The sequence below is a fragment of the Furipterus horrens genome, unplaced genomic scaffold, assembly GCF_987537825.1.
Source record: "Furipterus horrens unplaced genomic scaffold, mFurHor1.1.pri manual_scaffold_13, whole genome shotgun sequence".
NCBI classification, from domain to species: Eukaryota; Metazoa; Chordata; class Mammalia; order Chiroptera; family Furipteridae; genus Furipterus; species Furipterus horrens.
The window spans coordinates 55,050,971-55,072,114 of NW_028327183.1; the positions used below are offsets into that span (position 1 = coordinate 55,050,971).

Genomic DNA, 21,144 nt, shown 5'->3' on the forward strand with positions numbered 1-21,144 from the left:
TTAATGCTTCTCATTTTAATGTGATGGGGCAGCCAGGTTTGACCCCTTAAACTGGGTCTGGTGAAACTACTGGACGACGCTAGCTGGGCCTCTGGAAACTGCTGGACAACTGTAGCTGGGTCTCTAGAAACAGCCGGGCGCTTGTAGTTGGGTTTCTGGAAACAGGTGTTACACATCTGCTCCACGGAGCTGGTTGGTTGTAGGAGAGACGCCTGGTTAATCAACCTCCTACAAGGTGACCCGATGTTCCCAGACTCCAGGAGAAATGTCTACATGACTTTCAAGAAAGGATTGGTTCCATTGGGAAGCCCTCCAAGTGGCCACTAAAGACCTTTGGAAGAGTGACTCCTGGTGTCACTAGGTGCAGAGGCCAGGTGGTCCTGAGGTCAGGGTCTGGCGAGGGCCGCGTACATGCCGGACTCAGCTGTGGGCTCCATGGGCGGTGGGGACACGGCTTGACCTGCTCCCCGTGTGAGGGTCCGCTGGTCCAGCTGGGCATACGTCACCTCCTGGGGGTCTCCTGCAGCAGGGCTCTGAGGGAGTGACCCAGGGTAAGTTAGTGTGGCCGAGGCTGAGGGGAGGGGGCGGTGGGTCGGAAAGACTGAGCGGTCAGCTTCCGTGGGGTCCCCGTGACCGCACCTCCCCAATCTCCACAGTGGAGTCCCCTTCCACACAGAGTCAGAGTTGGTCAGTGTGACCAACAGAACATTGCGGAAGTGAGTGTGTGTCACCTCCATGGAGAGACCACAGAAGACATGGTGGCTTCTGCCCTTCCCTCTCTGGCATCCCACCCTCTGTGGGAGGCCGGTGGCCATGGAGAAGCCCCCGTGCGGAGGAACTGAGGCCTCCTGCCCACGGCCCTGCAGGGGCGCCTCCTGACCAGCGGGTCCTGCAGCCCCGGCCAAGCCTTCAGGTGAACGCAGCCCCCGCCATCGGGACCCCAGCCTCAGGAGGGGCCGTGAGCCAGCCCCACCCAGCAGACTGGATCTGCCTCCCAATTCCTCACCCAAGACACAAGATAATTGTGGGAAGCTGTTCACGTTGGGGTGCTCTGGTACCCAGACACCGATGGCTAATCCAAGGACTTACTGGGCGGTGCGTGCCCCGGTTTTCCCCAGGCAGTGTGTACACCGCGGCCGCATCTGGAGCAGAGAGAGCAGTGGTCAGTTCCTTGGGGCGGACCCCTAAAGGCAAATGTGCCTGAGCTCTCACAGGTGCAGAGTTCATGCCCACCCCTTCTAGGACATCCTATCATATTCCCAAAAGCCCTCCCACTCCTATTGCTTCTGGAATGGTGCCGAATGCCCTGTTCCTTCCTCCCACGCGGTCCCCTCCCCTTGTCCCTTTACCTGCTGTGATCTCTGTGACAGTCGGGCTGAGCCTGTGGAGAAAGAACAAGTGAGCCCGGGGGGCACCTGGACGCAGATAACCGGGAGGGGGTCCACGGTATTTCCAGCCTCACCTCTCCTGGGGCCTCAGTTTCTCATCCTGGCTTCCAGGGGGCCCTGAGGACAGTCAGCGTGTGAGTTAGGAGGGAGGCTGTCTTCCCAGCACCCCAAATGCCTTCCCACATCACCCCACCTTGACCCTGAGACTTACTGGGTTTTTTCTGATGCTGACGACGGACAAAGAGGAAGACCAGGAGGAGGAGACAAAGCAGGAAGGCCACAGACACCCCAATAGGAATATAAATATACTTTGTCATCAGGCCTGGGGAGCAGGGAAGATGGAACCAATGTTTTGACAGCATGCATTTATTGAGCACCTACTGCATACCATGCATATGCTGGTGCTTTTCGTGTTCACATATATATATTTATAAAATATATATATAAATATATAATCTCGCACATGCTTAGCAGTCCTGCCAACACGGGAACCATCACCCCCGTTTTACAAAACCAGGGCCCTGAGCGCTGACGTCCTCTGTCCACAGGACGCTGACAAACCTGGGATACGAGGAACACCAACGCCCATTCCCTCCCCCCACCCACAGGAGGCAGCTCCGGGACCACGGTCCTCTGTCCCCATCACTCACCGCCATGGTTACTGCCCCGCGATTCCGTCCCCGTGTCTCCTAGGAGAGAGGATTCAGGAGGACACGCGTCAAAGGCCTGAGCTGGACAGAGCAGGCTCTGCTCTCTGTGCCCCCCACCCTGGCGGGTCTCCCTCCCTGCGGGGCCCTCAGCGGCTCCCCCAGAGCGGCCCTGCCCATGGGGCTCTCCGTGAGGATGAACACGCCCACGTCTGTCCTGTCCCCACGGGTAACCCCGCGGTCCCGCGCGCACCGATATTTAAGGTCAGTAATGGAGCAGCCAGCCCCGCAGCGGCATGAGCCGCACGTCCCAAGGGCTCGGGGCCGCACCGGCCGGGGACGCGCTCCCCGAATCCGCAGACGCACCCCGTGCGCGCCCTGCAGGAGGCTCCGTGCGCAGCACCGCGCTCCCCCGACGCCCTCGGGAGGGACCGGCGCCAGAGGAGCCGGGAGCGCACCCTTCCGCTGGCGTCCCCGCCCAGCGGGCACGGTCTCCCCAGCGGGGACTCCTTGTTTCTCATGGCGACCCTGAGCGGGGCGGGGCGGCCCTTCTGGGAGGGAGGCGGCCCGGCCCTGACTGCCTCCATCGCCCGAAGCCCTGCGGTTGGCGGGCGAGTGGATGGAGCACATGGCGCGGGCGGGGCGGGGCGCGTGCGCGAGTGTCCGTCACCGTGACAGGGACCCCGCCGCCCACGCACGCCAGCACCGGTCACAGGCGGGCGACTGAGCTCCGGGGTCAGCCCCGCACAGGGAGCGCGTCCCGTGTTCCTTCTCGGGGAGCAGCGTCCCCGCCCCTGCCAGTGACCTGTCCTCACTGTCCCCTGAGAAAGTGGGAAGCGTCACCTGCCAGAGTGTCCTTCCCTCAACGCCTGGGGCGTCCGCGACGCAGCTCCCCGCCCTCGTTTCTACACTGCGCTGCCTGTGCTTCCCTGTATGGCATTTACTGCAACTTAAGATTACATGTATGTGCAATATGTGTATAACACATGTAATATGCAGGAGGTATTAATATATTTAAAATCAATTACATGACTATAACATAATTAATGTAAATGTAAATATATGTGATTATGGGATTTAACTTATATGTGTATGATTTAAATAATGTAAATATTTTAAAAGATTGTAAAAACTTAAGTGCCATATTATAGATAATATCAATGATACCAATGATACATTTTATTATATCCTGTATGGTATATATGTTGAAATCTACATATATCAGTTTTAGAAATATGTGAACTGATGGATAACATCATGTATCATAATGTAGCCTACATTCATTTGTGATATGTTAATGTATTTTATTAATTATATTACTTACATCTTTAATATATAATCTAAACATATACACAAACAATGGAAATTAGAGATCTGAAACTTCACAATGTAAATGATATATTTATATTTGCACGTATAGACATACTAATATTTGCCTGTTTTTTTTTTTTTTTTTTTTGGTCTTTCTAGCTAATTCTCCCCATTAGGGTTGGGAGGACAGGGACCGTATCTCCTCATTCCCCGTGTGCCCCAAGCCCGCCGCAGGGGTGCGTCGGCTGCAGACGAGGTGACAAGAAAATACTTGCTCAGTGGTAGGAAGAGCTTGTCCCGCTGTTCCTGTCCCGCGGATCAGATTTAAACGCGGTGCCCTGTGTCCCTTCAACAGCGCTGTGCTCAGAATTCCCCCACAGGGGTCTCTCTGCCTGCAGGTGACTTACAATGTTCAGGTACAACCGTCAAGAGGTCCCTTTTCTCCTAGTGTCCGAGTTGGAAGCTGAGCTACCAGTCCCTCTGTCCCTCTGTCCCTCTGTCCCTCTGACCCTCTGCCTGTCTTGCAGGGAGGAGGACTCTGGCCACAAGGGGCGCTGCAGAGCTGCGAACAAACCCTGAGGTCTGCGCTCTGGCCGCTCTGGGCTGGTTCGGCCTCTCCATCACCTGTGTCTTTGGGCGAGAAACAGGAGCTTTGTTTCTGCAGATTTTAAAAAGCAGTGGCTCTCAGAAGTCAGATGAGCACCCCCTCATGGGCAGTTGCTGGCGGGAAATGCTTTCACAGGGCCTGGCATCCAGTTAGTCAATCCTGCTGGTGATGTCACCGCAGTCAGGAACATCAGAGACATCCCAGGGTGCCAGCGCCTTGCTGTGGTCTTACAGTTTCTAAGCCCCGCCAGGGACAGAGGGTCAGGCCACGGATCCTGATCCCCCACACAGGGAGCCCCCGAAGCCCTTCCAGGCTGAAGCGTCTACTCACCAGCTGAGGAGGGGGGCACTGTGTGTGTGAGGGCGGTGGAGCTGACGGCTCTGGGGGTTCCTGTGAACAGGGCAGAAGGAGGGCTGATGCTATGGGGATACTGCTGTGGTCTGTCCCACTCAGCCTGGCCCTCTCCACCCTGAGCACCCACCCAAGCCCATGTCTGCATCACTCGGTCCCAGATCCCATCCAGAGAAATGGGGTGGGGGGGGCACCATGCTCCATCCTGGTCTATCCCACTATCTGGGGGAGGGATCAGTCCTCTCCCCTCCCACCTCCATGCTGCTCTGGACCTCACAGAGGCAGCAGGGAGCAGGTCCTGAGGCTGATGTGTCCCCATAGGACCCTGAGTCCAGGACGTCTCAGGGACCGAACACACAGCTCATCCCAAAAATCCCTGGTCAGGGACCCTGGACCATGTTACCGGCCCAGTGCCGGGGGACCACACAGGGCACATGCTGCCTGAGGCTCCCATGGGAAGGGGCAGTTTAACACCATCCTGAGGAAAGGACCTTTGTTCCCTTGGAGAGGGTCTGTCCCTATCTGACCTCTGAGGGTCTCCTCCCCACCCAGCCCAGCAGGGACAGCTCTGTGCACACACACAATGCTGGGTCAGCGTCCATGTCATGGTGGGGTCCAGATGGGACCAGGGCTCCAGGGCCCTGAGCTGCATGTGAAGCTGAGGGACATGTGGCAGAGGAGCGGGGGACCCCAGGACTGGGGCCCCCAGGAGCGCAGGGAGCCTCGGACAGGGGACATGGTGGAGACAGGGTACAGAGACCTGGAACATACGTGAGGGTGGAGTGGAGACGTCCTCATCTGTCACCCCCGGCTCCAGCGCGTCACTGAGCTCAGACCAGGACCCTTTATGATAGCGGCAGCGATAACTCCTGGTCGTGACTTCACTCTTTGCAGGGACGTGGAATCTGGCCTCTGTCCCCTGTGAGCCATGCTGAGACAAGATATTCTGATCCTCATAACCAGATGGATTCTCTGCATCCTCCAGGCGAAATACCTCAGCCTGAGCTGGGACCCAGCACACGATGGTCACAGGCTGTCCCCGGTGGAGAACAGGGCCCAGCTCGGCCCTGATGGAGGGTCTGGGCAGGGTCCCTGGGGGGATGCAGAGCAGAGCTCAGGGTCCATGGGGAGGAAGTTGCCATACCTCACAGCCCCCCATTCCCAGTACTCCCCTCTGTGTTTTTAGCAAACTCGCAGAGTTGTGCAACCACCCACCACCCAGTGTAGGACATTCCCATCATCCTTCTCTCAATCACCCCCCTGCTCATTCACTTGGTTGTTCCCTCGCTCAGTCTTTCAACCACATCCTGGCTCCTCTCATCCACTGACAGGTGCGCTCCATGTGCTGCTGGTCCCCAAACACGAGACACACACACAGAGACAACCTCCTTGTGTGAGGGGTAGAGGGAGCACAGAGGCCAATGGCGGGATGGTGCAAACCCACAGCCCCATGCGGGGATACACGCCCTGGGTCAGTGTGGGAGTTTCAGCCACCCAGGGACAGCTGGCCTTGTCGGGGAGTCAGCGGAGGGAGGCGCTGAGCACACACCAGGCAGATAGACAAGTGGGAACCAGCCAAGCCCAGTGAGAGGAGACGTCAGCCTGGGATGGGTTGGTTTCTGTGGGAATGGCATTTGCGGAAGTGACAGCGGGGCCCGGGCTCTGCAGATCGGGGAGCAGACAGCGTGAGAACAGACAGACCCAGACACAGAGAGGGGCCTCGGTCTCATTCTCGCTGAAGATAAGCTGTCAGAGGACTAAGAAAATTATTATTTCCCCTGGAAATGGAACAGATCATGATAATTGGGACAACTATAATAGAAGAATGATAAGAAGTTAAAATATAAATTAAAAAACGTAGACTCACCGTCCTGCGTGCAGACGGTCTGGCCCAGGCAGAGCACTGCAAGAGAAGCCGCCGTGAGAAAAACGCCCAGCGCCCGGCTCCTCGCGGGGCTGCATCGGGGGCCTTGATGGAGGCAGGGGCTCAGCCCCCGAGAATTCCCAGTGCCCTCCTCAGCATCACCTCTGAGCACAGCCCTTCTTCTTGCTGAGTTTCAGTAAACCCCAGTCCCCTCTCCCAAAGAGCTGCTCAGTCTGGTCATGTCCCCATACCCAGGTACCGGCTTCTAGGACTCAACCTCCCAAGTCACACTTGGGTGGGGGTTAGACCCCCAGGAGGGACCAGGAGTCTCCGGGGCTGGGGTCAGGACCAGCTTCCCCCCACCCTGTCCCTGGAGGCCGTCCACCCATTCCAGGACTCACCGAGGCCCAGGAGGGCAGTGGGACAGAGGACCATGGGAGCCCTGCAGCCTGTGCCGTCCTGGAACCAGAGGGTGAAGGGCAGAGCCTGCAGCTGGCGCAGGGACAGGAAGTGCTGGTCGGGCCCGTCTGGGGTTTGTTACGTCAACACACGCGTGCAGACAGGGGAAGAGCTCTAGCCAGCCGGTCCTGAGCGCAGGGTGAGTGTGGCGTGTCTGAGAACCTGAGAGGCTGGTGCCGCGCTCTGGGATCTGAGGGAGTGGCTGACACCATCTCCTGGGGTTCTTGGGGCCCTTTCTCCTGGGTTCCCCTGTCCCGTCCTTGGCCGCTGACACCAATTGTGGGGCTGTTTCTATATGAAAGAGGGCTCTCTGCGTCTTCGTATTGGCAGAAGGAGGCCCCTTACACTTACACGTGATATGTGTGTATGGCAGCCCCTAAAAGGGTGACTCAGAGGTCAGATTCCAGACCCTTGTAGCTGTTCGATGGAACTGTATCCAGCTGGGGACACACTGCCAAGTTCATTGTTTTCTCTGTTCTTCTTCAGTTGTTGTACTTCTGAGACTATTTTTAATACATCTCTTTCCATTAAAAAAAGAAACGGAAAGAGAACCAACGTGCCTGGCAATAAGGGAGGCAGACCGCCGGGCAGGATGTGAGAAGAGGTGGGCAGGGCCAGAGGAAACATTTTCATAAAGGATCTGACGTGACTTCATGTAACCAGTTGTGGATTTCAGCTGGAAAGTCAAGTCATCAATTCTCACTTTCTAGATTCACCTGCCGGACAGAGCAGGACAAAGGTGGCAGGGAGAGGCCCTGGAGGCCCCAATTGCCGCTGTGGAGGGGAGAGCTGATGGAGCTCAGACTGGGGACTCAGGACCCAGCAGGGATGCGGGTACATGTGAGAACAGGTGAGAACACGTGGGGTGAAATCAACAGGGTTCTGGGATGGAGGAACGTGGCAGGGGTGGGGGATAAGGAGAATCAAGGACAATTGTGTTACCTGGTCCTGGACGGACGACCCTCACCAAGAACACAGAACGAGGGTGCTGAGGGGTCAGTTAGAGCAGGCGGGAATCAGGGGTCCATTTAGTGGTTCTCAGGAATCTGGAAATTAATGCTGACGTCCTGTGGGTGTTTGCAGCTGTCATGAGAGACGCAGGAGGGACATTCACCTGGTGTCACTCAGGGTTCAGATCCCTCCCATCAGAGCTGCTCTAGGGGTGGGAGGGGTTAGGAATCAGCACTGGCTGGTGTGGCTCAGGGATAGAGTGCCAGCCTGCAAAGTAAGCGTCACTGGTTCGATCCCCAGTCAGGGCACAGGCCTGGGTTCCCAGTGGGGGGCACGCGGGAGGCAACCACACGTTGATGTCTCTCCCTCTTTCTCCCTCCCTTTCCCTCTCTGTAAAACAGAGAGAAATCATGTAAAAATAACCGACTCTCCCGCGTGAGGATCACCGCGCCCAGGCAGAGCACCGCACGGGAGGCTCCATCAGAAACACACCCACGGTTTCACCTCCTCACACGGGGGTCCCCGTCCTGTGCTGCAGGGAATGACGTCATCTCCGCCGTGACCCCCAAACCGCCCGCATCAGCGTGACTCCCGGGGGCACCTTCCTTCCTCTATAACGGGGCACAGACAGGTCCCCAGGCGCCCCCCAACCAGGCCCCTCTGGCCGTTGTGTCTGAGCTGAGCCTCCCCGTGTCCAGAGCAGGTCGGAGGCCCCGGTCCGTCCACGGGAGACGCAGGCCCCGGTGCCCGCGGGCGCGCAGGGCCTGCAGGCCGACTCTCCCCGGCCCCGCGGGTCGTGGCCCGGAGCGCGGACGGAGGTGGGGCCCGGGCCCGCGCGGATCCCAGCTCTGTGGTCCCGGGGTCCCGCCCGCGTCCCGGCTCACGGCGGCCCGGGGGGGCGGGGGCTTGGGCTGCATCGCTGTCCTTGTCCTGGGGGGGCGGCGCCCTGCGGACAGGGGGTGCGGGCCGCGTCCCCGGGGTCTCCCAGGCAGCGAGTCCGGCCCCCCAGCGGGCGCCCAGGAGGCGTGGTCCCCGGCGGGCGTTTGTGGGGAGCCCCGCCCCCCCGGGCCGACGCCGCGGGCACGTGCAGCGCCTGGTGCGAGTCCGTGACCGCCGGGCAGGGCCCGGGACGGAAACAGGGGTGACGTCGGGGTGCAGGTGATGCGCGGTCGGTGGGTGCTGTCAGAGCGCGGCGGCAGCTGGACCGCCCCCCGGACTTTTGACGCATGCAAACGAACCGTATGCAAATGACCGCACGCAAATGAACCGCATGCAAATTAACTCGCCGAAGGGGTTGATGGGTAAACTCACCATAATGGGATGTACGTTCCGGAATGCATGAAGACGGCGCCTGTTATTACTTAGAGGATTTCTTTGTTCAGGCCCTGGACGGTGCTAAAGAGTCTTCACTCCAGTTTTCTTCTGTTTCCTTCCTCTTTTTCTTTTGTATGTTTCTCAGTTGGTCCGGGAGTTCCTCTTTGTCTCAGCCGTTTTCCTTCTGTTGATAAGCGATGTAAGATGCTGGGCTGTCCTCTGGGCGGCCTCTCAGATCAAAGTCACGTGACTGATACAATTTGCCTGGACAGATGAATACACACATAGGTGCATGGATACATAGATGGATACATAGGAAAACATATAGATACTTAAATCCATGGAGAGATACTCGGATATGCAGATAAATACCGAGGGGGGCAATACAAGCAGGAAACCGGTTGCCCTGCCATCGGGTCCTCACAGGCGGAATGTCCCCAAACCACACACTGATTCACGCAAACACTTGGTTCCCCACATGCAGCAGGGGAACCGCAAACTCAACGCCTTCACGCTGTCACGGGGAGAGCGCAGAGAGGAGAGCGGTGCGCAGGAGGGACACTCAGTCACACCCTCGTGCCCCAGGCAGGTGGCACCAGCTCAGGCGCGATGCCCTTGTCTCTGTGCCCCTGTGTCCTGGGACCCTGGGTTGTGCTCCGCACACGCCTGCTTCCCCGCTGGCTCCGGTTATTTCTACACGAAAAGCCCCGAAGTCTGCAGAAGCAAATGCACCCAAGACACAGGTGTGTCGTCCACACGGTGGTGGGGGCAGGGGGTGGAGACTCCTGGAAGGTGGAGTTTGTGAGGAAGCAGATGAGTCTGGGCTGGTGGCTGGATTTCTGTCCCGGCACTGACCACACCCCTCGGTGCATGTGTGACACGGATCACAGGCACTGTGACTAGAGTAGGTCTCCTAGCCCCCGCCCCTCACACAGTGAGCCATGATTGTGACCTCACAGGGAGGGCCCAGCCCCGTGAGGAGACAGGGGGGACCAGGACCTGGAGGGAAAGACCTGAGACCGCTCAGGGTCACGGCCGCAGCCCCAGGCAGGCTCCCAGGCAGAGCCGGGGTCATCGGGAAGGGACCTCCTCATTGACCTGGGTCAGCCAGGTGAGTCTGGTAGAGATGGAGGAGGTGTCTGCATGCCGGCTGTCATGTCCTCCCGGACAAGGCGGGGTCTGCCTCTCCAAGGGCACAGACCTGCGGCTCTCCCCAGACCTCAAGCTCAAGCTCAGGGGAGACCCAGTCCTGTGGTCGCTGCTGTTCGAGGAGAAGAGAGTCAGGCTCTGGGTGTGTGCCGTCCCTCTGGGTACTAAGGCACATGTGGGTTATGATCCTTGGGCTCAACCTCGCTCCTCCCAGTTCTCCATGTTCCTGAGCCCAAGCTACCCAGCGCCTCTAAGAATCAGAGAGTTCAGACTATGGGTCCTGCCCTGGGAAAGGACCTACATAGTGGCCCCGTGGATTCAGGTGGTCTGGCCACAGCAGCTGGCATCCTCCTTGTGCTGCAGGGAGCCAGGGTTTGCGGTTGGAGCCCTTCCCCTCAGAAAGCTTTTCTTGTTCTAGGTGAGCTCAACCACCCACGGTTCGCAAGGAAACATGCTCTGTGGTGAGACGCACCTCTGCGAGGCAAACACAGAGACTGTGGGTGTCCCTTCCTGCCCACCAAGCCTGTGCCCACCTGTCCCTCTTGAGTCCGAGCAGAAGAAGCCAGAGTTCAGCAGAAATGCACCCACCTGTCTGTGATCTTATTTAGAAGCCACCTGACGGGGCTCCGGGACACCTGGGGAGCTGGTAACACACTACTCTGGGCGTGTCTGGGAGAAGTGGCTGAAGGACGTGAGCTTTCATTCAGTGGATGAGTGATCTGCCCTGTCCAATGTGGGGGCACCACCTAGTCCCCAGAGACCCACAAAGAACAATAATAGGTCCTGTCTTGTGCTGGGGCGTCCACCTCTCCTTCCCTCAAACGTCAGAGCTTCTGAGTCTCTGGCCTTGGGACTCCAGGATGCACACCAGCTGCCTTGCCTTTGGACTTGGACTAAATTATACCACCAACTTCCCTGGGTCTCTCGTGTGCAGACAGCAGACAGAGTGGGACTGGCAGCCTCCATAACCCGGGAGCCTGTTCCTGCACTAAACCTCCCCTTCTTTATCTCTGGGCGACCTAGACATCAGAGCCTGTCGATTCTGTTCACCTGGAGAATGCAGACTAACACAGTCACAGATGACAAGTGACAACATGATGAGAAGAGAGAGAATTTCAATATGTGTTGTCACCCCGAGAAAACAAAGATAAAAATATAGAATTAGGAAGCAAATCCCTTGAGGAAATGAATCTTTAATGGAAATAGCAAATTAAATATCAGCAGAATTTGAAATTGAGGAGGAAGCCTGCGAACCGACCTTCTCTGAGCCAGGACAGAATGCTTCTCACCAGTGAGATGTTGAACGTGTCCTGAGGTCAGAACATTGACACCCTACACCCCCCCACCACGACCACTTAGAGCTAGCCCACCTTGGGCAAGTTAGTGTATATTTCCATGCCTAGCTTTTAAAAAAATGAAACAAACAAACAATCAAACAAAAAAACAGAAAAGACGGAGTGTATGGGAAGCAGGGGTGCTTGGTGGTGGCAGATGTAGCTCAGCCCCAGAGTGGAAAACCACTGGGAGCGTGACGGCACACAGGACCCACTGCACACACCGGTTTTCCCGTGGGGAACCAGGCCTGCGTTTCTATAATACTGTGGTTAAAAGCTTGCTTTCTGCTAAAGGACCCCCTCATCCTGGGCTGAGAACAACAGATGTTCACTGTGTAACCTGAACCAATCTCTTCGGGCCTATTCTGGGCTGATTATCAAGGACAGGATGTAGCTGGATGAGTTATCCTTATCATCCATGCATGTGTGACGTTCTTTTCTCTGTCACATACAAGTAATAATCATATAAGACAATCGTTGGCACAATGCTTCATAACTTTCTTGGATGTAATCCACCTAAAAATCAATAAAAGTCTGTTGAGGCAGGGGCAAATGGCGCCTTCTCCCCTAGAAAGTGGCCAGTTCTGTCCCCTATTCGTCACAGTATTTTTGCAGTCCATGTGCATTTATTCATTTCATTCAGAACGCCGTGGATCCCGCTGGTTGCGGGTCTGCAACAGGAGAGTCCTATGGAGGGTTTGAACCAAGATTCAATATGCTAATGTTTCACAGAATTAAAATAGCGATTGCACTTTAAAAGAGCTGGCTGATGCAGGGGACCGCTCCCTGTGGTTTCAGGAATGGTGGCCTGAACCATGAGCCAGCTCCCCGGGAGCCCTCTAAGTCTCAACAGAAAACCGGAAGGCTGAGAGGCAGACAGGACTGAAGGCCACTCAGAGGGCGCCCATGGGAACTGGGTTTAAAGAATACATATTATGCTTTAGAGCTTGCTCTGCTTTCCTGATCTCTTAACTATACACAATCTATAGCTAAAAATGTATGAAGCCTTGCACCTGAAATCAGCATGGCGTCAGGGTGTTTAGCAGACCCTGACAGACTGGTCACTGTGCCCCCTATACTGATATCTGTAATCAGTAACTGTCAACTGTAACCCAAGCGTCGGAAAGCTTATTGATGATTCTTAAGTCTTGACCTTGTATCTCCCGAATCCCCTCCTCAATAAAAGGTACAGGAGACAGAAGTTCTGTGCTCTTCTCCACTAGAGAGATTAGCCACCTCCCATTCCCCCAGACAAAACACAGTGTCCTGGATAAGTTTGTTCCGCCGTGGTCCTGAAACCTCTGTGGACAGGGAGGTTCCCAGTGAGCCAGGCCGTGGGAGGCAGCTCAGCCTCAGGCTGTTTTGGTGGAATTTTTTAAAATATGATTTTAATATAGAATAACATTTTAAATACCAGGCCTGTAACAGCATGTAAGTTTCTTACTTTTTTCTTATAAATAATGCAAAAATAATCCGAATGAGATGCTGGCAGCCCTTATTGGTTCTCAAGGTGAAGTCTCATTTTAAATTGATGGAGCAGCCGGGTTTGACCCCATAAACTGGGTCTGGAGAAACCACTAGATGATGCTAGCTGGGTCTCTGGAAACTGCTGGACCACAGTAGCTGGGTCTCTGGAAACTGCTGAACAATTGTAGCCGGGTCTCTAGAAACAGCCAGGTGCTTGTAGCTGGGTTTCTGGAAACAGGTGTTACGCAGCTGCTCTACCGACCTGGTTGGCTGTAAGAGAGGTACCTGCTTAATCGACCTCCTACAAGTTATTCAGTGACCCCATACTCCAGGTCTTGCCTCCAGGAGAAATGTCTACATGACTTTCAAGAAAGGATTGGTTCCATTGGGAAGCCCTCCAAGTGGCCACTACCAGCCTTTGCAAGAGCGACTCCTGGTGTCACTAGGTGCAGAGGCCAGGTGGTCCTGAGGTCAGCGTCTCTTGAGGGCGGCGTACATGCTGGACTCAGCTGTGGTCTTCATGGATGGTGGGGACACAGCTTGAGTTGCTCCCCGTGTGAGGGTCTGCCGGTCCAGCTTGGCATATGTCACCTCCTTGGGGTCTCCTGCAGCAGGGCTCTGAGGGAGTGACCCAGGGTAAGTTAGTGTGGCCGAGGCTGAGCGGAGGGGGCTGTGGGAAGGAAGGACTGAGCGGCCAGCTTCCGTGGGGCCCCCGTGACCGCACCTCCCGAATCTCCACAGTGGAGTCCCCTTCCACACAGAGTCAGAGTTGGTCTGTGTGACCAATAGACATGGCAGAAGTGAGTGTGTGTCACCTCCATGGAGAGACCACAGAAGACATGGTGGCTTCTGCCCTTCCCTCTCTGGCATCCCACCCTCTGTGGGAGGCCAGCTGCCATGGAGAAGCCCCCGTGCGGAGGAACTGAGGCCTCCTGCCCACGGCCCTGCAGGGGTGCCTCCTGCCCAGCGGGCCGTGCAGCCCCGGCCAAGCCTTCAGGTGAACGCAGCCCCCGCCATCGGGACCCCCGCCTCAGGAGGGGCCGTGAGCCAGCCCCACCCGGGAGACTGGATCCACCTCCCAATTCCTCACCCAAGACACGAGATAATTGTGTGAAGCTGTTCAGGTTGGGGTGTTCTGGTACCCAGAAACCGATGGCTAATCCAAGGACTTACTGGGCGGTACATGCCCTGGTTTTTCCGAGGCAGTGTGTACACCGCGGCCGCATCTGGAGGGGAGAGAGCAGTGGTCAGTTCCTTGGGGCGGACCCCTAAAGGCAAATGTGCCTGAGCTCTCACAGGTGCAGAGTTCATGCCCACCCCTTCTAGGACATCCTGTCATATTCCCAAAAGCCCTCCCACCCCCATTGCTTCTGGAATGGTGCCGAATGCCCTGTTCCCTCCTCCCACGCGGTCCCCTCCCCTTGTCCCCTTACCTGCTGTGCTCTCTGTGATGCCGGCAGTCGGGCTGAGCCTGCGGAGAAAGAACAAGTGAGCCCGGGGGGCACCTGGAGGCAGAGCAATGGGAGGGGTTCCACGGTATTTTCAGGGGGCGTCCTCACCTCTGCTGAGGTCTCGGCTTTTCGTTCTGGCTGCCGGGGGGCCCTGAGGACAGTCAGCATGTGAATTAGGAGGGAGGGTGTCTTCCCAGCACCCCAAATGCCTTCCCACATCACCCCACCCTGATCCTGAGACTTACCGCATTTTCTCTGATGCTGACGACGGACGAAGAGGAAGACCAGGAGGAGACAAAGCAGGAAGGCCACAGACACCCCGATAATAATAAAAATATACTTCGTCTTCAGGCCTGGGGAGCCGGGAAGATGGAACCAACGTATTAAGAGCATGCATTTATTGAGCACCTACTGCATACCACGCATATGCTGGTGCTAGTCATGTTCATATATATTTTTATACATAAAATCTGTCACATGCTTAGCACTCCCACCAACACAGGAACCATCACCCCCGTTTTACAAAACCAGGGCCCTGATCGCTGACGTCCTCTGTCCACAGGACATTGACAAACCTGGAATATGACGAACACCAACGCCCATTCCCTCCCCCCTCCCCCAGGAGGCAGCTCCGGGACCACGGTCCTCTGTCCCCATCACTCACCGCCATGGTTACTGCCCTGCGATTCCGTCCCTGTGTCTCCTAGGAAAATTCAGGAGGACACGCGTCAAAGGCCCGAGCTGGACAGAGCAGGCTCTGCGTTTCTGTGCCCCCCACCCAGGTGGGTCTCCCTCCGTGCGGGGCTCTCACCGGCTCCCCGAGAGCGGCCCTGCCTGTGGGACTCTCCGTGAGGATGAACATACCCATGTCTGTCCTGTCCCCATGGGTAACCACGTGGTCCTGCGCCCACAGATATTTAAGGTCAATAAATGGAACAGCCAGCCCCTCAGCAGCACTAGCCGCACTAGCGGGGCGCATCCGCGGGGGTGTCTGTCACGGTGCCAGGGACACCCCCTGCCCACGTGCGCCAGCACAGGTCACAGGCGGGCGACTGAGCTCTGGGGGTCGGTCCGTCTCCTGGAACAGCGTCCCCGCCCCTCCAGAGACCTGCCCTCACTGTCCCCTGAGAAAGTAGGAAGCGTCACCTGCCAGAGTGTCCTTCCCTCAACACCTGGGGCGTCCGCGATGCAGCTCCCCGCCCTCATTTCTACACTGCGCTGCCTGTGCTTCCCTGTATGGCATTTACTGCAACTTTAGATTACATGTATGTGCAATATGTGTATAATACATGTAATGTGTAGAAGGTATGAATACATTTATAATTACATAAGTATAATATAATTATAGTAAATGTAAATATGTATTTGTGTGATTTAACTTATATATGTATAATTTAAATTGTATAAATATTTTAAAACGATAATTTAAAAGAACTTATATAACATGTTATAGATAATAAAAATTATACCAATTATATATTTTATTATATTATATATGGTATATATGTTAAAATATACATATATTAGTTTTAGAAATACGTGAAGTGATGGATAACATCATGCACAATAATGTAGTCTACATTCATTTGTGGTATCTTAATGTATTTATTATATTAATTATATCACACCTTTAATATATAATCTAAACAAACTAACAATTGAAATTAGAGATCTGAAACTTCATACTATAAATTATATATTTATATTTGCCCGTATACACATATTAATATTTGCTTTTTTTTTTTGTCTTTCTAGCTAATTCTTCCCATTAGGGTTGGGAGGACAGGGACCGTATCTCCTCATTCCCCGTGTGCCCCAAGCCCGCCGCAAGGGGCATCAGCTGCAGATGAGGCAACAAGAAAATACTTGCTCAGTGGTAGGAAGAGCCTGTCCCGCTGTTCCTGTCCCGCGGATCGTATTTAAACGCGGTGCCCTGTGTCCCTTCAACAGCGCTGTGCTCAGGATTCCCCCACGGGGGTCTCTCTGCCTGCAGGTGACTTAGTCCCTGTCTGGGTACAAGTGTCAAGAGGCCCCTTTTCTCCTAGTGTCCGAGTTGGAAGCTGAGCTACCAGTCCCTCTGTCCCTCTGTCCTTCTGTCCCTCTGTCCCTCTGTCCCTCTGCCTGTCTTGCAGGGAGGAGGACTCTGACCACAAGGGGCGCTGCAGAGCTGCGAACAAACCCTGAGGTCTGCGCTCTGGCCGCCCTGGGCTGGTTTGGCCTCTCCATCACTGTGTGTTTTTGGGCAGAAAACGGGAGCTTTGTTTCTGCAGATTTAAAAAAGCAGGGGCTCTTAGAGATCAGGCGAGCACCCGTCATGGGCGGTTGCTGGCAGGAAATGCTTTCACAGGGCCTGGAACCCAGTTAGTCAATCCTACCGGTGATGTCACCAGTCAGGAGCATTAGTGACATCCCGGGGTGCCAGCCCCTTGCTGTGGTCTTACAGTTTCTAAACCCAGCCTGGGGCAGAGGGCCGGGCCCTGGAGCCTGATCCCCCACATGGAGCCCCCGAAACCCCTCCAGGCTGAAGCCTTTACTCACCAGCTGAGTTGGGGGGCTCTGTGTGCTTGAGGGCGGTGGAGCTGATGGCTCTGGGGGTTCCTGTTGTGTGAACAGGGCAGGAGTGGGGATGATGCTATGGGGGTGCTGCTGGGGTCCGTCCCAATCGGCCTGGCCCCTCTCCATCCTGAGCACCCACCCACAGCCATGTCTGCATCACTCAGTCCAGAGTTCATCATGAGAAATGGGGGGAAGAGGGGCTCAGGAGACCCAGGAGGGGCACCCTGCTCCATCCTGCTGTGGGGGAGGGGTCACTCCTCTCCCCTCCCACCACCATGTTGCTCTTGACCTCACAGAGGCAGCAGGGAGCTGCTCCTGAGGCTGAAGTGTCTCCATGGGAGCCTGAGTCTAGAACATCTCATGGACCGAAAACACCGCTCATCCCAAAAATCCCTGATCAGGGCCCCTGGACCACGTGACCTGCCCAGTGCCGGGGGACCACAGAGGGCACACGCTGCCTGAGGCTCCGGAGCCCCGCCCAGGGGAAGGGCAGTTTAACACCCTCCTGAGGAAAGGATCTGTGTTCACTACCAGGGGGGTCTATTCCCACCTGACCTCTGGGGGACCCCTCCCCCCCTGGCCCAGCAGGGACAGCACTGTGCACACATAGAATACTGGGTCAGTGTCCCTGTCATACGGGTGTCCTGACGGTCCCAGGGTTCCAGGGCCCTGAGCTGCATGTGAAGTTTGAGGGACATGTGGCAGAGGGGCAGGGGACCCGCAGGATAGCGGGCCCCAGGAGGGTAGGGAGCCTGGGCCAGGGGATGCAGTGGGGACAGAGGACACAGTTGGAGCAAACCTGAGGGTGAATTGGGGACGTCCTCATCTGTCACCTCCAGCTTCGGCACATCACTGCGCTCCGACCACCAGGCCCCTCTGCGATAGAGGCAGCGGAAACTCCTGGCCATGGCTTTACTCACTGCATGAACACGGAACCTGGCCTCCGTCCCCTGTGAGCCACGCCGAGGCATGCTTTTCTCTTCCCCATGCACAGTTCCTCCACCGTATTCCAGGCGGTACTTCTCAGCCCCCGCTGGGCCCCGGCACACGATGGTCACAGGCTGTCCCCGGCGGAGCACAGGGCCCGGCTCGGCGCTGATGGAGGGTTTAGGCCAGACCCCTGGGAGGGAGCAGAGCTCAGGGTCCATGGGAGGAAGTCGCCGACCTCACAGCCCCCCGTTCCCAGTGCTCCCCTCCATGCTTTTCCCCAACTCACAGAACTGAGCAACCACCCCACCACCCGGTGTAGAACATTCCCACTGTCCTTCCCCCAAATGCCACACCCCCATCCACTGCAGGGGACAGTGAGCTCTCATCACTGCGGTGACTCCCCCTGTGACCCAGGAACCTCAGGCTTGGAGACATGCCGGGCTTTTCTCAGGGTGACAGAGAGCAGGCTGGGCCCCAGGGACGTCTCCCTGCCACGGCCATAAATTAAAAAGCATAGACTCACCGTGCTGCGTGTGGACGGTCTGGCCCAGGCAGAGCACTGGAAGAGAAGCCATCGTGAGAAAAACGCCCAGCGCCCGGCTCCTCACGGGGATGCATCGGGGCCTTGATGGAGGCAGGGGCTCAGCCCCCAAGAATTCCCAGCCCCCTCCTCAGCATCACCTCTGAGCACAGCCCCTCTTCTTGCTCTGAGTTTCAGTAAACCCCAGTCCCCTCTCCCAAAGAGCTGCTCAGTCTGGTCCTGTCCCCATACCCAGGTACCCGCTTCTAGGACTCAACCTCCCAAGTCAGACTTGGGTGGGGGCAGCGCTGAGGGGTCAGACTCCAGGGGGGACCAGGGGTCTCCTGGGCTGGGGTCAGGACTCAGCAGGGATGCAGATGCCTCCCCCAGCTCTTCCCCCACCTATCCCAAAAGGCCGTCCACCCATTCCAGGACTCACCGAGGCCCAGGAGGGCGGTGGGACAGAGGACCATGGCCAGCCCTGCAGCTCACACGCCGTCCTGGAGCCAAAGGGTGAAGGGCACAACCTGCAGCTGGCGCAGGGACAGGAAGTGTTGGTCGGGGCGTTTGGTGGCTGCTAAGTCAGCGTCCTTGTGCAAAGGGGAGGGGCTTTCTCCGGTTCTTCCCACGTTTCCTGCTAATGAGGCAGCGGAGGGCCTGGGCTTCCAAAGCCATTACCTCCCCGCACGCTCAGAGTCTGAGCTCAGCTCCAGCCGCCCCCTCCCCATCCCCTGCTGAGTGTGTGCCTCACTTGAGTCTGCGGGACCAGGCAGAGCAGGTATTAGTGCAACCAACTGGCATAAACGTCACCTCCGACCCCACCAATGAGCCGTCTCTTTCTTGGCCAGAGCATTCCACTGCGTCACCCTGACATGTCCTCAAACATACAGTGGGAAGCCTACGGTCTCCCCCCGAGCCTTTAATGTCATGCTCTATGTGAGACCCCAGCAGGGCATTCAGGACATTAAATAGATGTTGCTCAACAAGCTCTCTTCCCGTCTTCCCCCCAGGGGGCCTGGGAATGGGAGGGGAAGGGGCCCCTTCAGCTGATACAAAATTCTAAAGCAGCCGTTCTCAACCTGTGGGTCGTGACCCCTTTGGGGGTCGAATGGCCCTTTCCCAGGTGTTGCCTAAGACCATCGGAAAACACATACATAATTACATATTGTTTTTATGATTAATCACTATGCTTTAATTATGTTCAATTTGTAACAATGAAAATACATCCTGCATATTATATATTTACGTTATGATTCATAACAGTAGCAAAATTACACCTTTGAAGTAGCAACAAAAATAATTTTAAGGTTGGGGGTCACCACAACATGAGGAGCTGTATTAAAGGGTCGCGGCATCAGGAAGGTTGAGAACCACGGTCCTGCAGGGACTGAATGGTCAGGAAATGGCGTGGGAGCTGTTCCTGGGGTGGGGCCGCCTGGGACACCCACCGGGTGCTGGGAGATAGGGACAGGCCAGGGGTGGCAATGGCGTGTGTGCACCTCGCAGCTACTGCGGCAATTATGTTGCAGGTAAATGCAACAAACCAGCTCCTTGTACACCTTAAGCTTACACTATGTTTCATTTCAACTTATTTCAATGTTTAAAGATTAATCGACATCAGCATTAATTAGGATGTTGCAAAAATGCTCCAGCAGGGGCCCTCAGGCTGCCCAGTCCTCCTCCTGGGACTGTGTGGGGTCATGACCCTGAGGACCATGCCTGCCATGGGGTCTCCGGGACAGAACCTGAGCCTAGGATGCCCAGGGGTCCTGCTTTGTGGTGTTTCCGGGAGACCCAGATGCAAAGCCCGTCCCAGGTCATCCAAATCAGCCCGATGCCCCGCACTCCACTCCTCCTGCTCGGGGAACCTTGGGTTCCTGCCCAGCAAGCAGCCTCGGGCGGGGGTGCACTCATCCGCCTGCGACCAGATCCTCAGGCCTTGATGGAACCTGGAAGGAAGACCTCATGACCGGTGACCCGCCTTTCTCTGGAGCCCAGCCTCCCAGAGTGCGGCGTGGTCTTGGCTGTAAGCCTGGGCGGCCTGTCCTGGACGTGGGCGGTGGATGAACTCAGCTTCCCATGGGCCCCACCTGCAGCCCTGGCCTGGGGAAGGCCGCGTCCTCAGGGCAGACCTTCCCACCATTGCCCCCCACCCCGCCTTCCTTCTCGGGGCTCGCTGAGACCACCGGAGACAAACGTGGGGGGTAAACAGGCTTCGGCTGCGCCGCAGACCAGCGCGTACACGGGATGTGGTGTGTCGGGCCCCACACCACAGTGCGCACAGCAGCTAAACATACACACGAGCGGTTTTCCTTCCGCCCCGTAGGTCTCGGACCCTCCCCGGGCTGCGGCTGAGAGAGGCGCCCAGCCCCCCCGACGGTTTTCTGCAGGACCCAAGGCCTCATCAGGCCGCCCTCGCAGCTCAAGTCTCTCATTAGTGCCTGATGGCGGTGCAGCTCTGCCTCCCAAAGGGTAAACTCAGGTCAAAGCTTAATTGTTTTCAACTTTCTTTAACTACAAGGCCTGCTTATGGCACCCAATACTGCTTTTCCAATGAAACAGGCAAGTGTGTTATTCTTGTAAGACAAAAACATCCGCAACACACATGTTCAAGTGATGATTCCAACTAGAATTTTGAGTCAGCACACGTATAAAGCCATTGGTTTTCCTACGTGGAGGCCAATGGGTTACTGAATGTGCCTTTGAATTCCATTTAAGAGCCACGTATGATATATGTAAAAACTGTTTCTTGAGGGTTTCATCTAAAATCCTGTTATTCCTTCGCCAAATAAGACTCTCTCTCTCCGTACCCCCCATCTCTCTCTCTCTGTCTCTCCCTCATCCT

The 21,144-nt window shown here is 56.2% G+C and overlaps 2 protein-coding genes across 2 annotated transcripts; both read right to left on the reverse strand.

The window, feature by feature from the left end:
* LOC149995423 (leukocyte-associated immunoglobulin-like receptor 1) lies at positions 1–14,153 on the reverse strand. Its single transcript, XM_090259217.1, has 13 exons — positions 14,016–14,153; positions 13,339–13,460; positions 8,355–8,524; positions 6,570–6,695; positions 6,172–6,207; positions 5,076–5,396; positions 4,284–4,343; positions 2,039–2,077; positions 1,600–1,710; positions 1,463–1,505; positions 1,350–1,381; positions 1,090–1,142; positions 1–533 (listed from the first exon to the last, which is right to left on the reverse strand). The coding sequence occupies exons 1-13, from the start codon at positions 14,151–14,153 to the stop codon at positions 387–389; spliced, it is 1,398 nt and encodes a 465-aa protein (XP_090115343.1). The 3' UTR covers positions 1–386.
* Positions 14,154–16,823: 2,670 nt separating this feature from the next.
* LOC149995424 (leukocyte-associated immunoglobulin-like receptor 2) lies at positions 16,824–17,997 on the reverse strand. The gene is made up of 2 exons (XM_090259218.1): positions 17,649–17,997; positions 16,824–16,891 (listed from the first exon to the last, which is right to left on the reverse strand). The coding sequence occupies exons 1-2, from the start codon at positions 17,995–17,997 to the stop codon at positions 16,824–16,826; spliced, it is 417 nt and encodes a 138-aa protein (XP_090115344.1).
* Between the last annotated feature and the right edge of the window lie 3,147 nt (positions 17,998–21,144).

What these genes read in the sequence shown, in the direction of transcription:
- LOC149995423 (XM_090259217.1), bottom strand. Translation starts at nt 14,153, where the DNA reads ATGAACTCTGCACCTGTGAGAGCTCAGGCACATTTGCCTTTAGGGGTC. An exon ending in ACCACAGCTGAGTCCAGCAT is followed by an intron (nt 8,525 to 13,338) that starts GTACGCCGCCCT and finishes CCCTGTCCGCAG; the next exon opens with GGCGCCGCCCCCCCAGGACA. An exon ending in ACCGGGGCACGCACCGCCCA is followed by an intron (nt 534 to 1,089) that starts GTAAGTCCTTGG and finishes TCACTCCCTCAG; the next exon opens with AGCCCTGCTGCAGGAGACCC.
- LOC149995424 (XM_090259218.1), bottom strand. Translation starts at nt 17,997, where the DNA reads ATGGACCCTGAGCTCTGCTCCCTCCCAGGGGTCTGGCCTAAACCCTCC. An exon ending in CGTCCCCAATTCACCCTCAG is followed by an intron (nt 16,892 to 17,648) that starts GTTTGCTCCAAC and finishes TTCACACAACAG; the next exon opens with GAACCCCCAGAGCCATCAGC.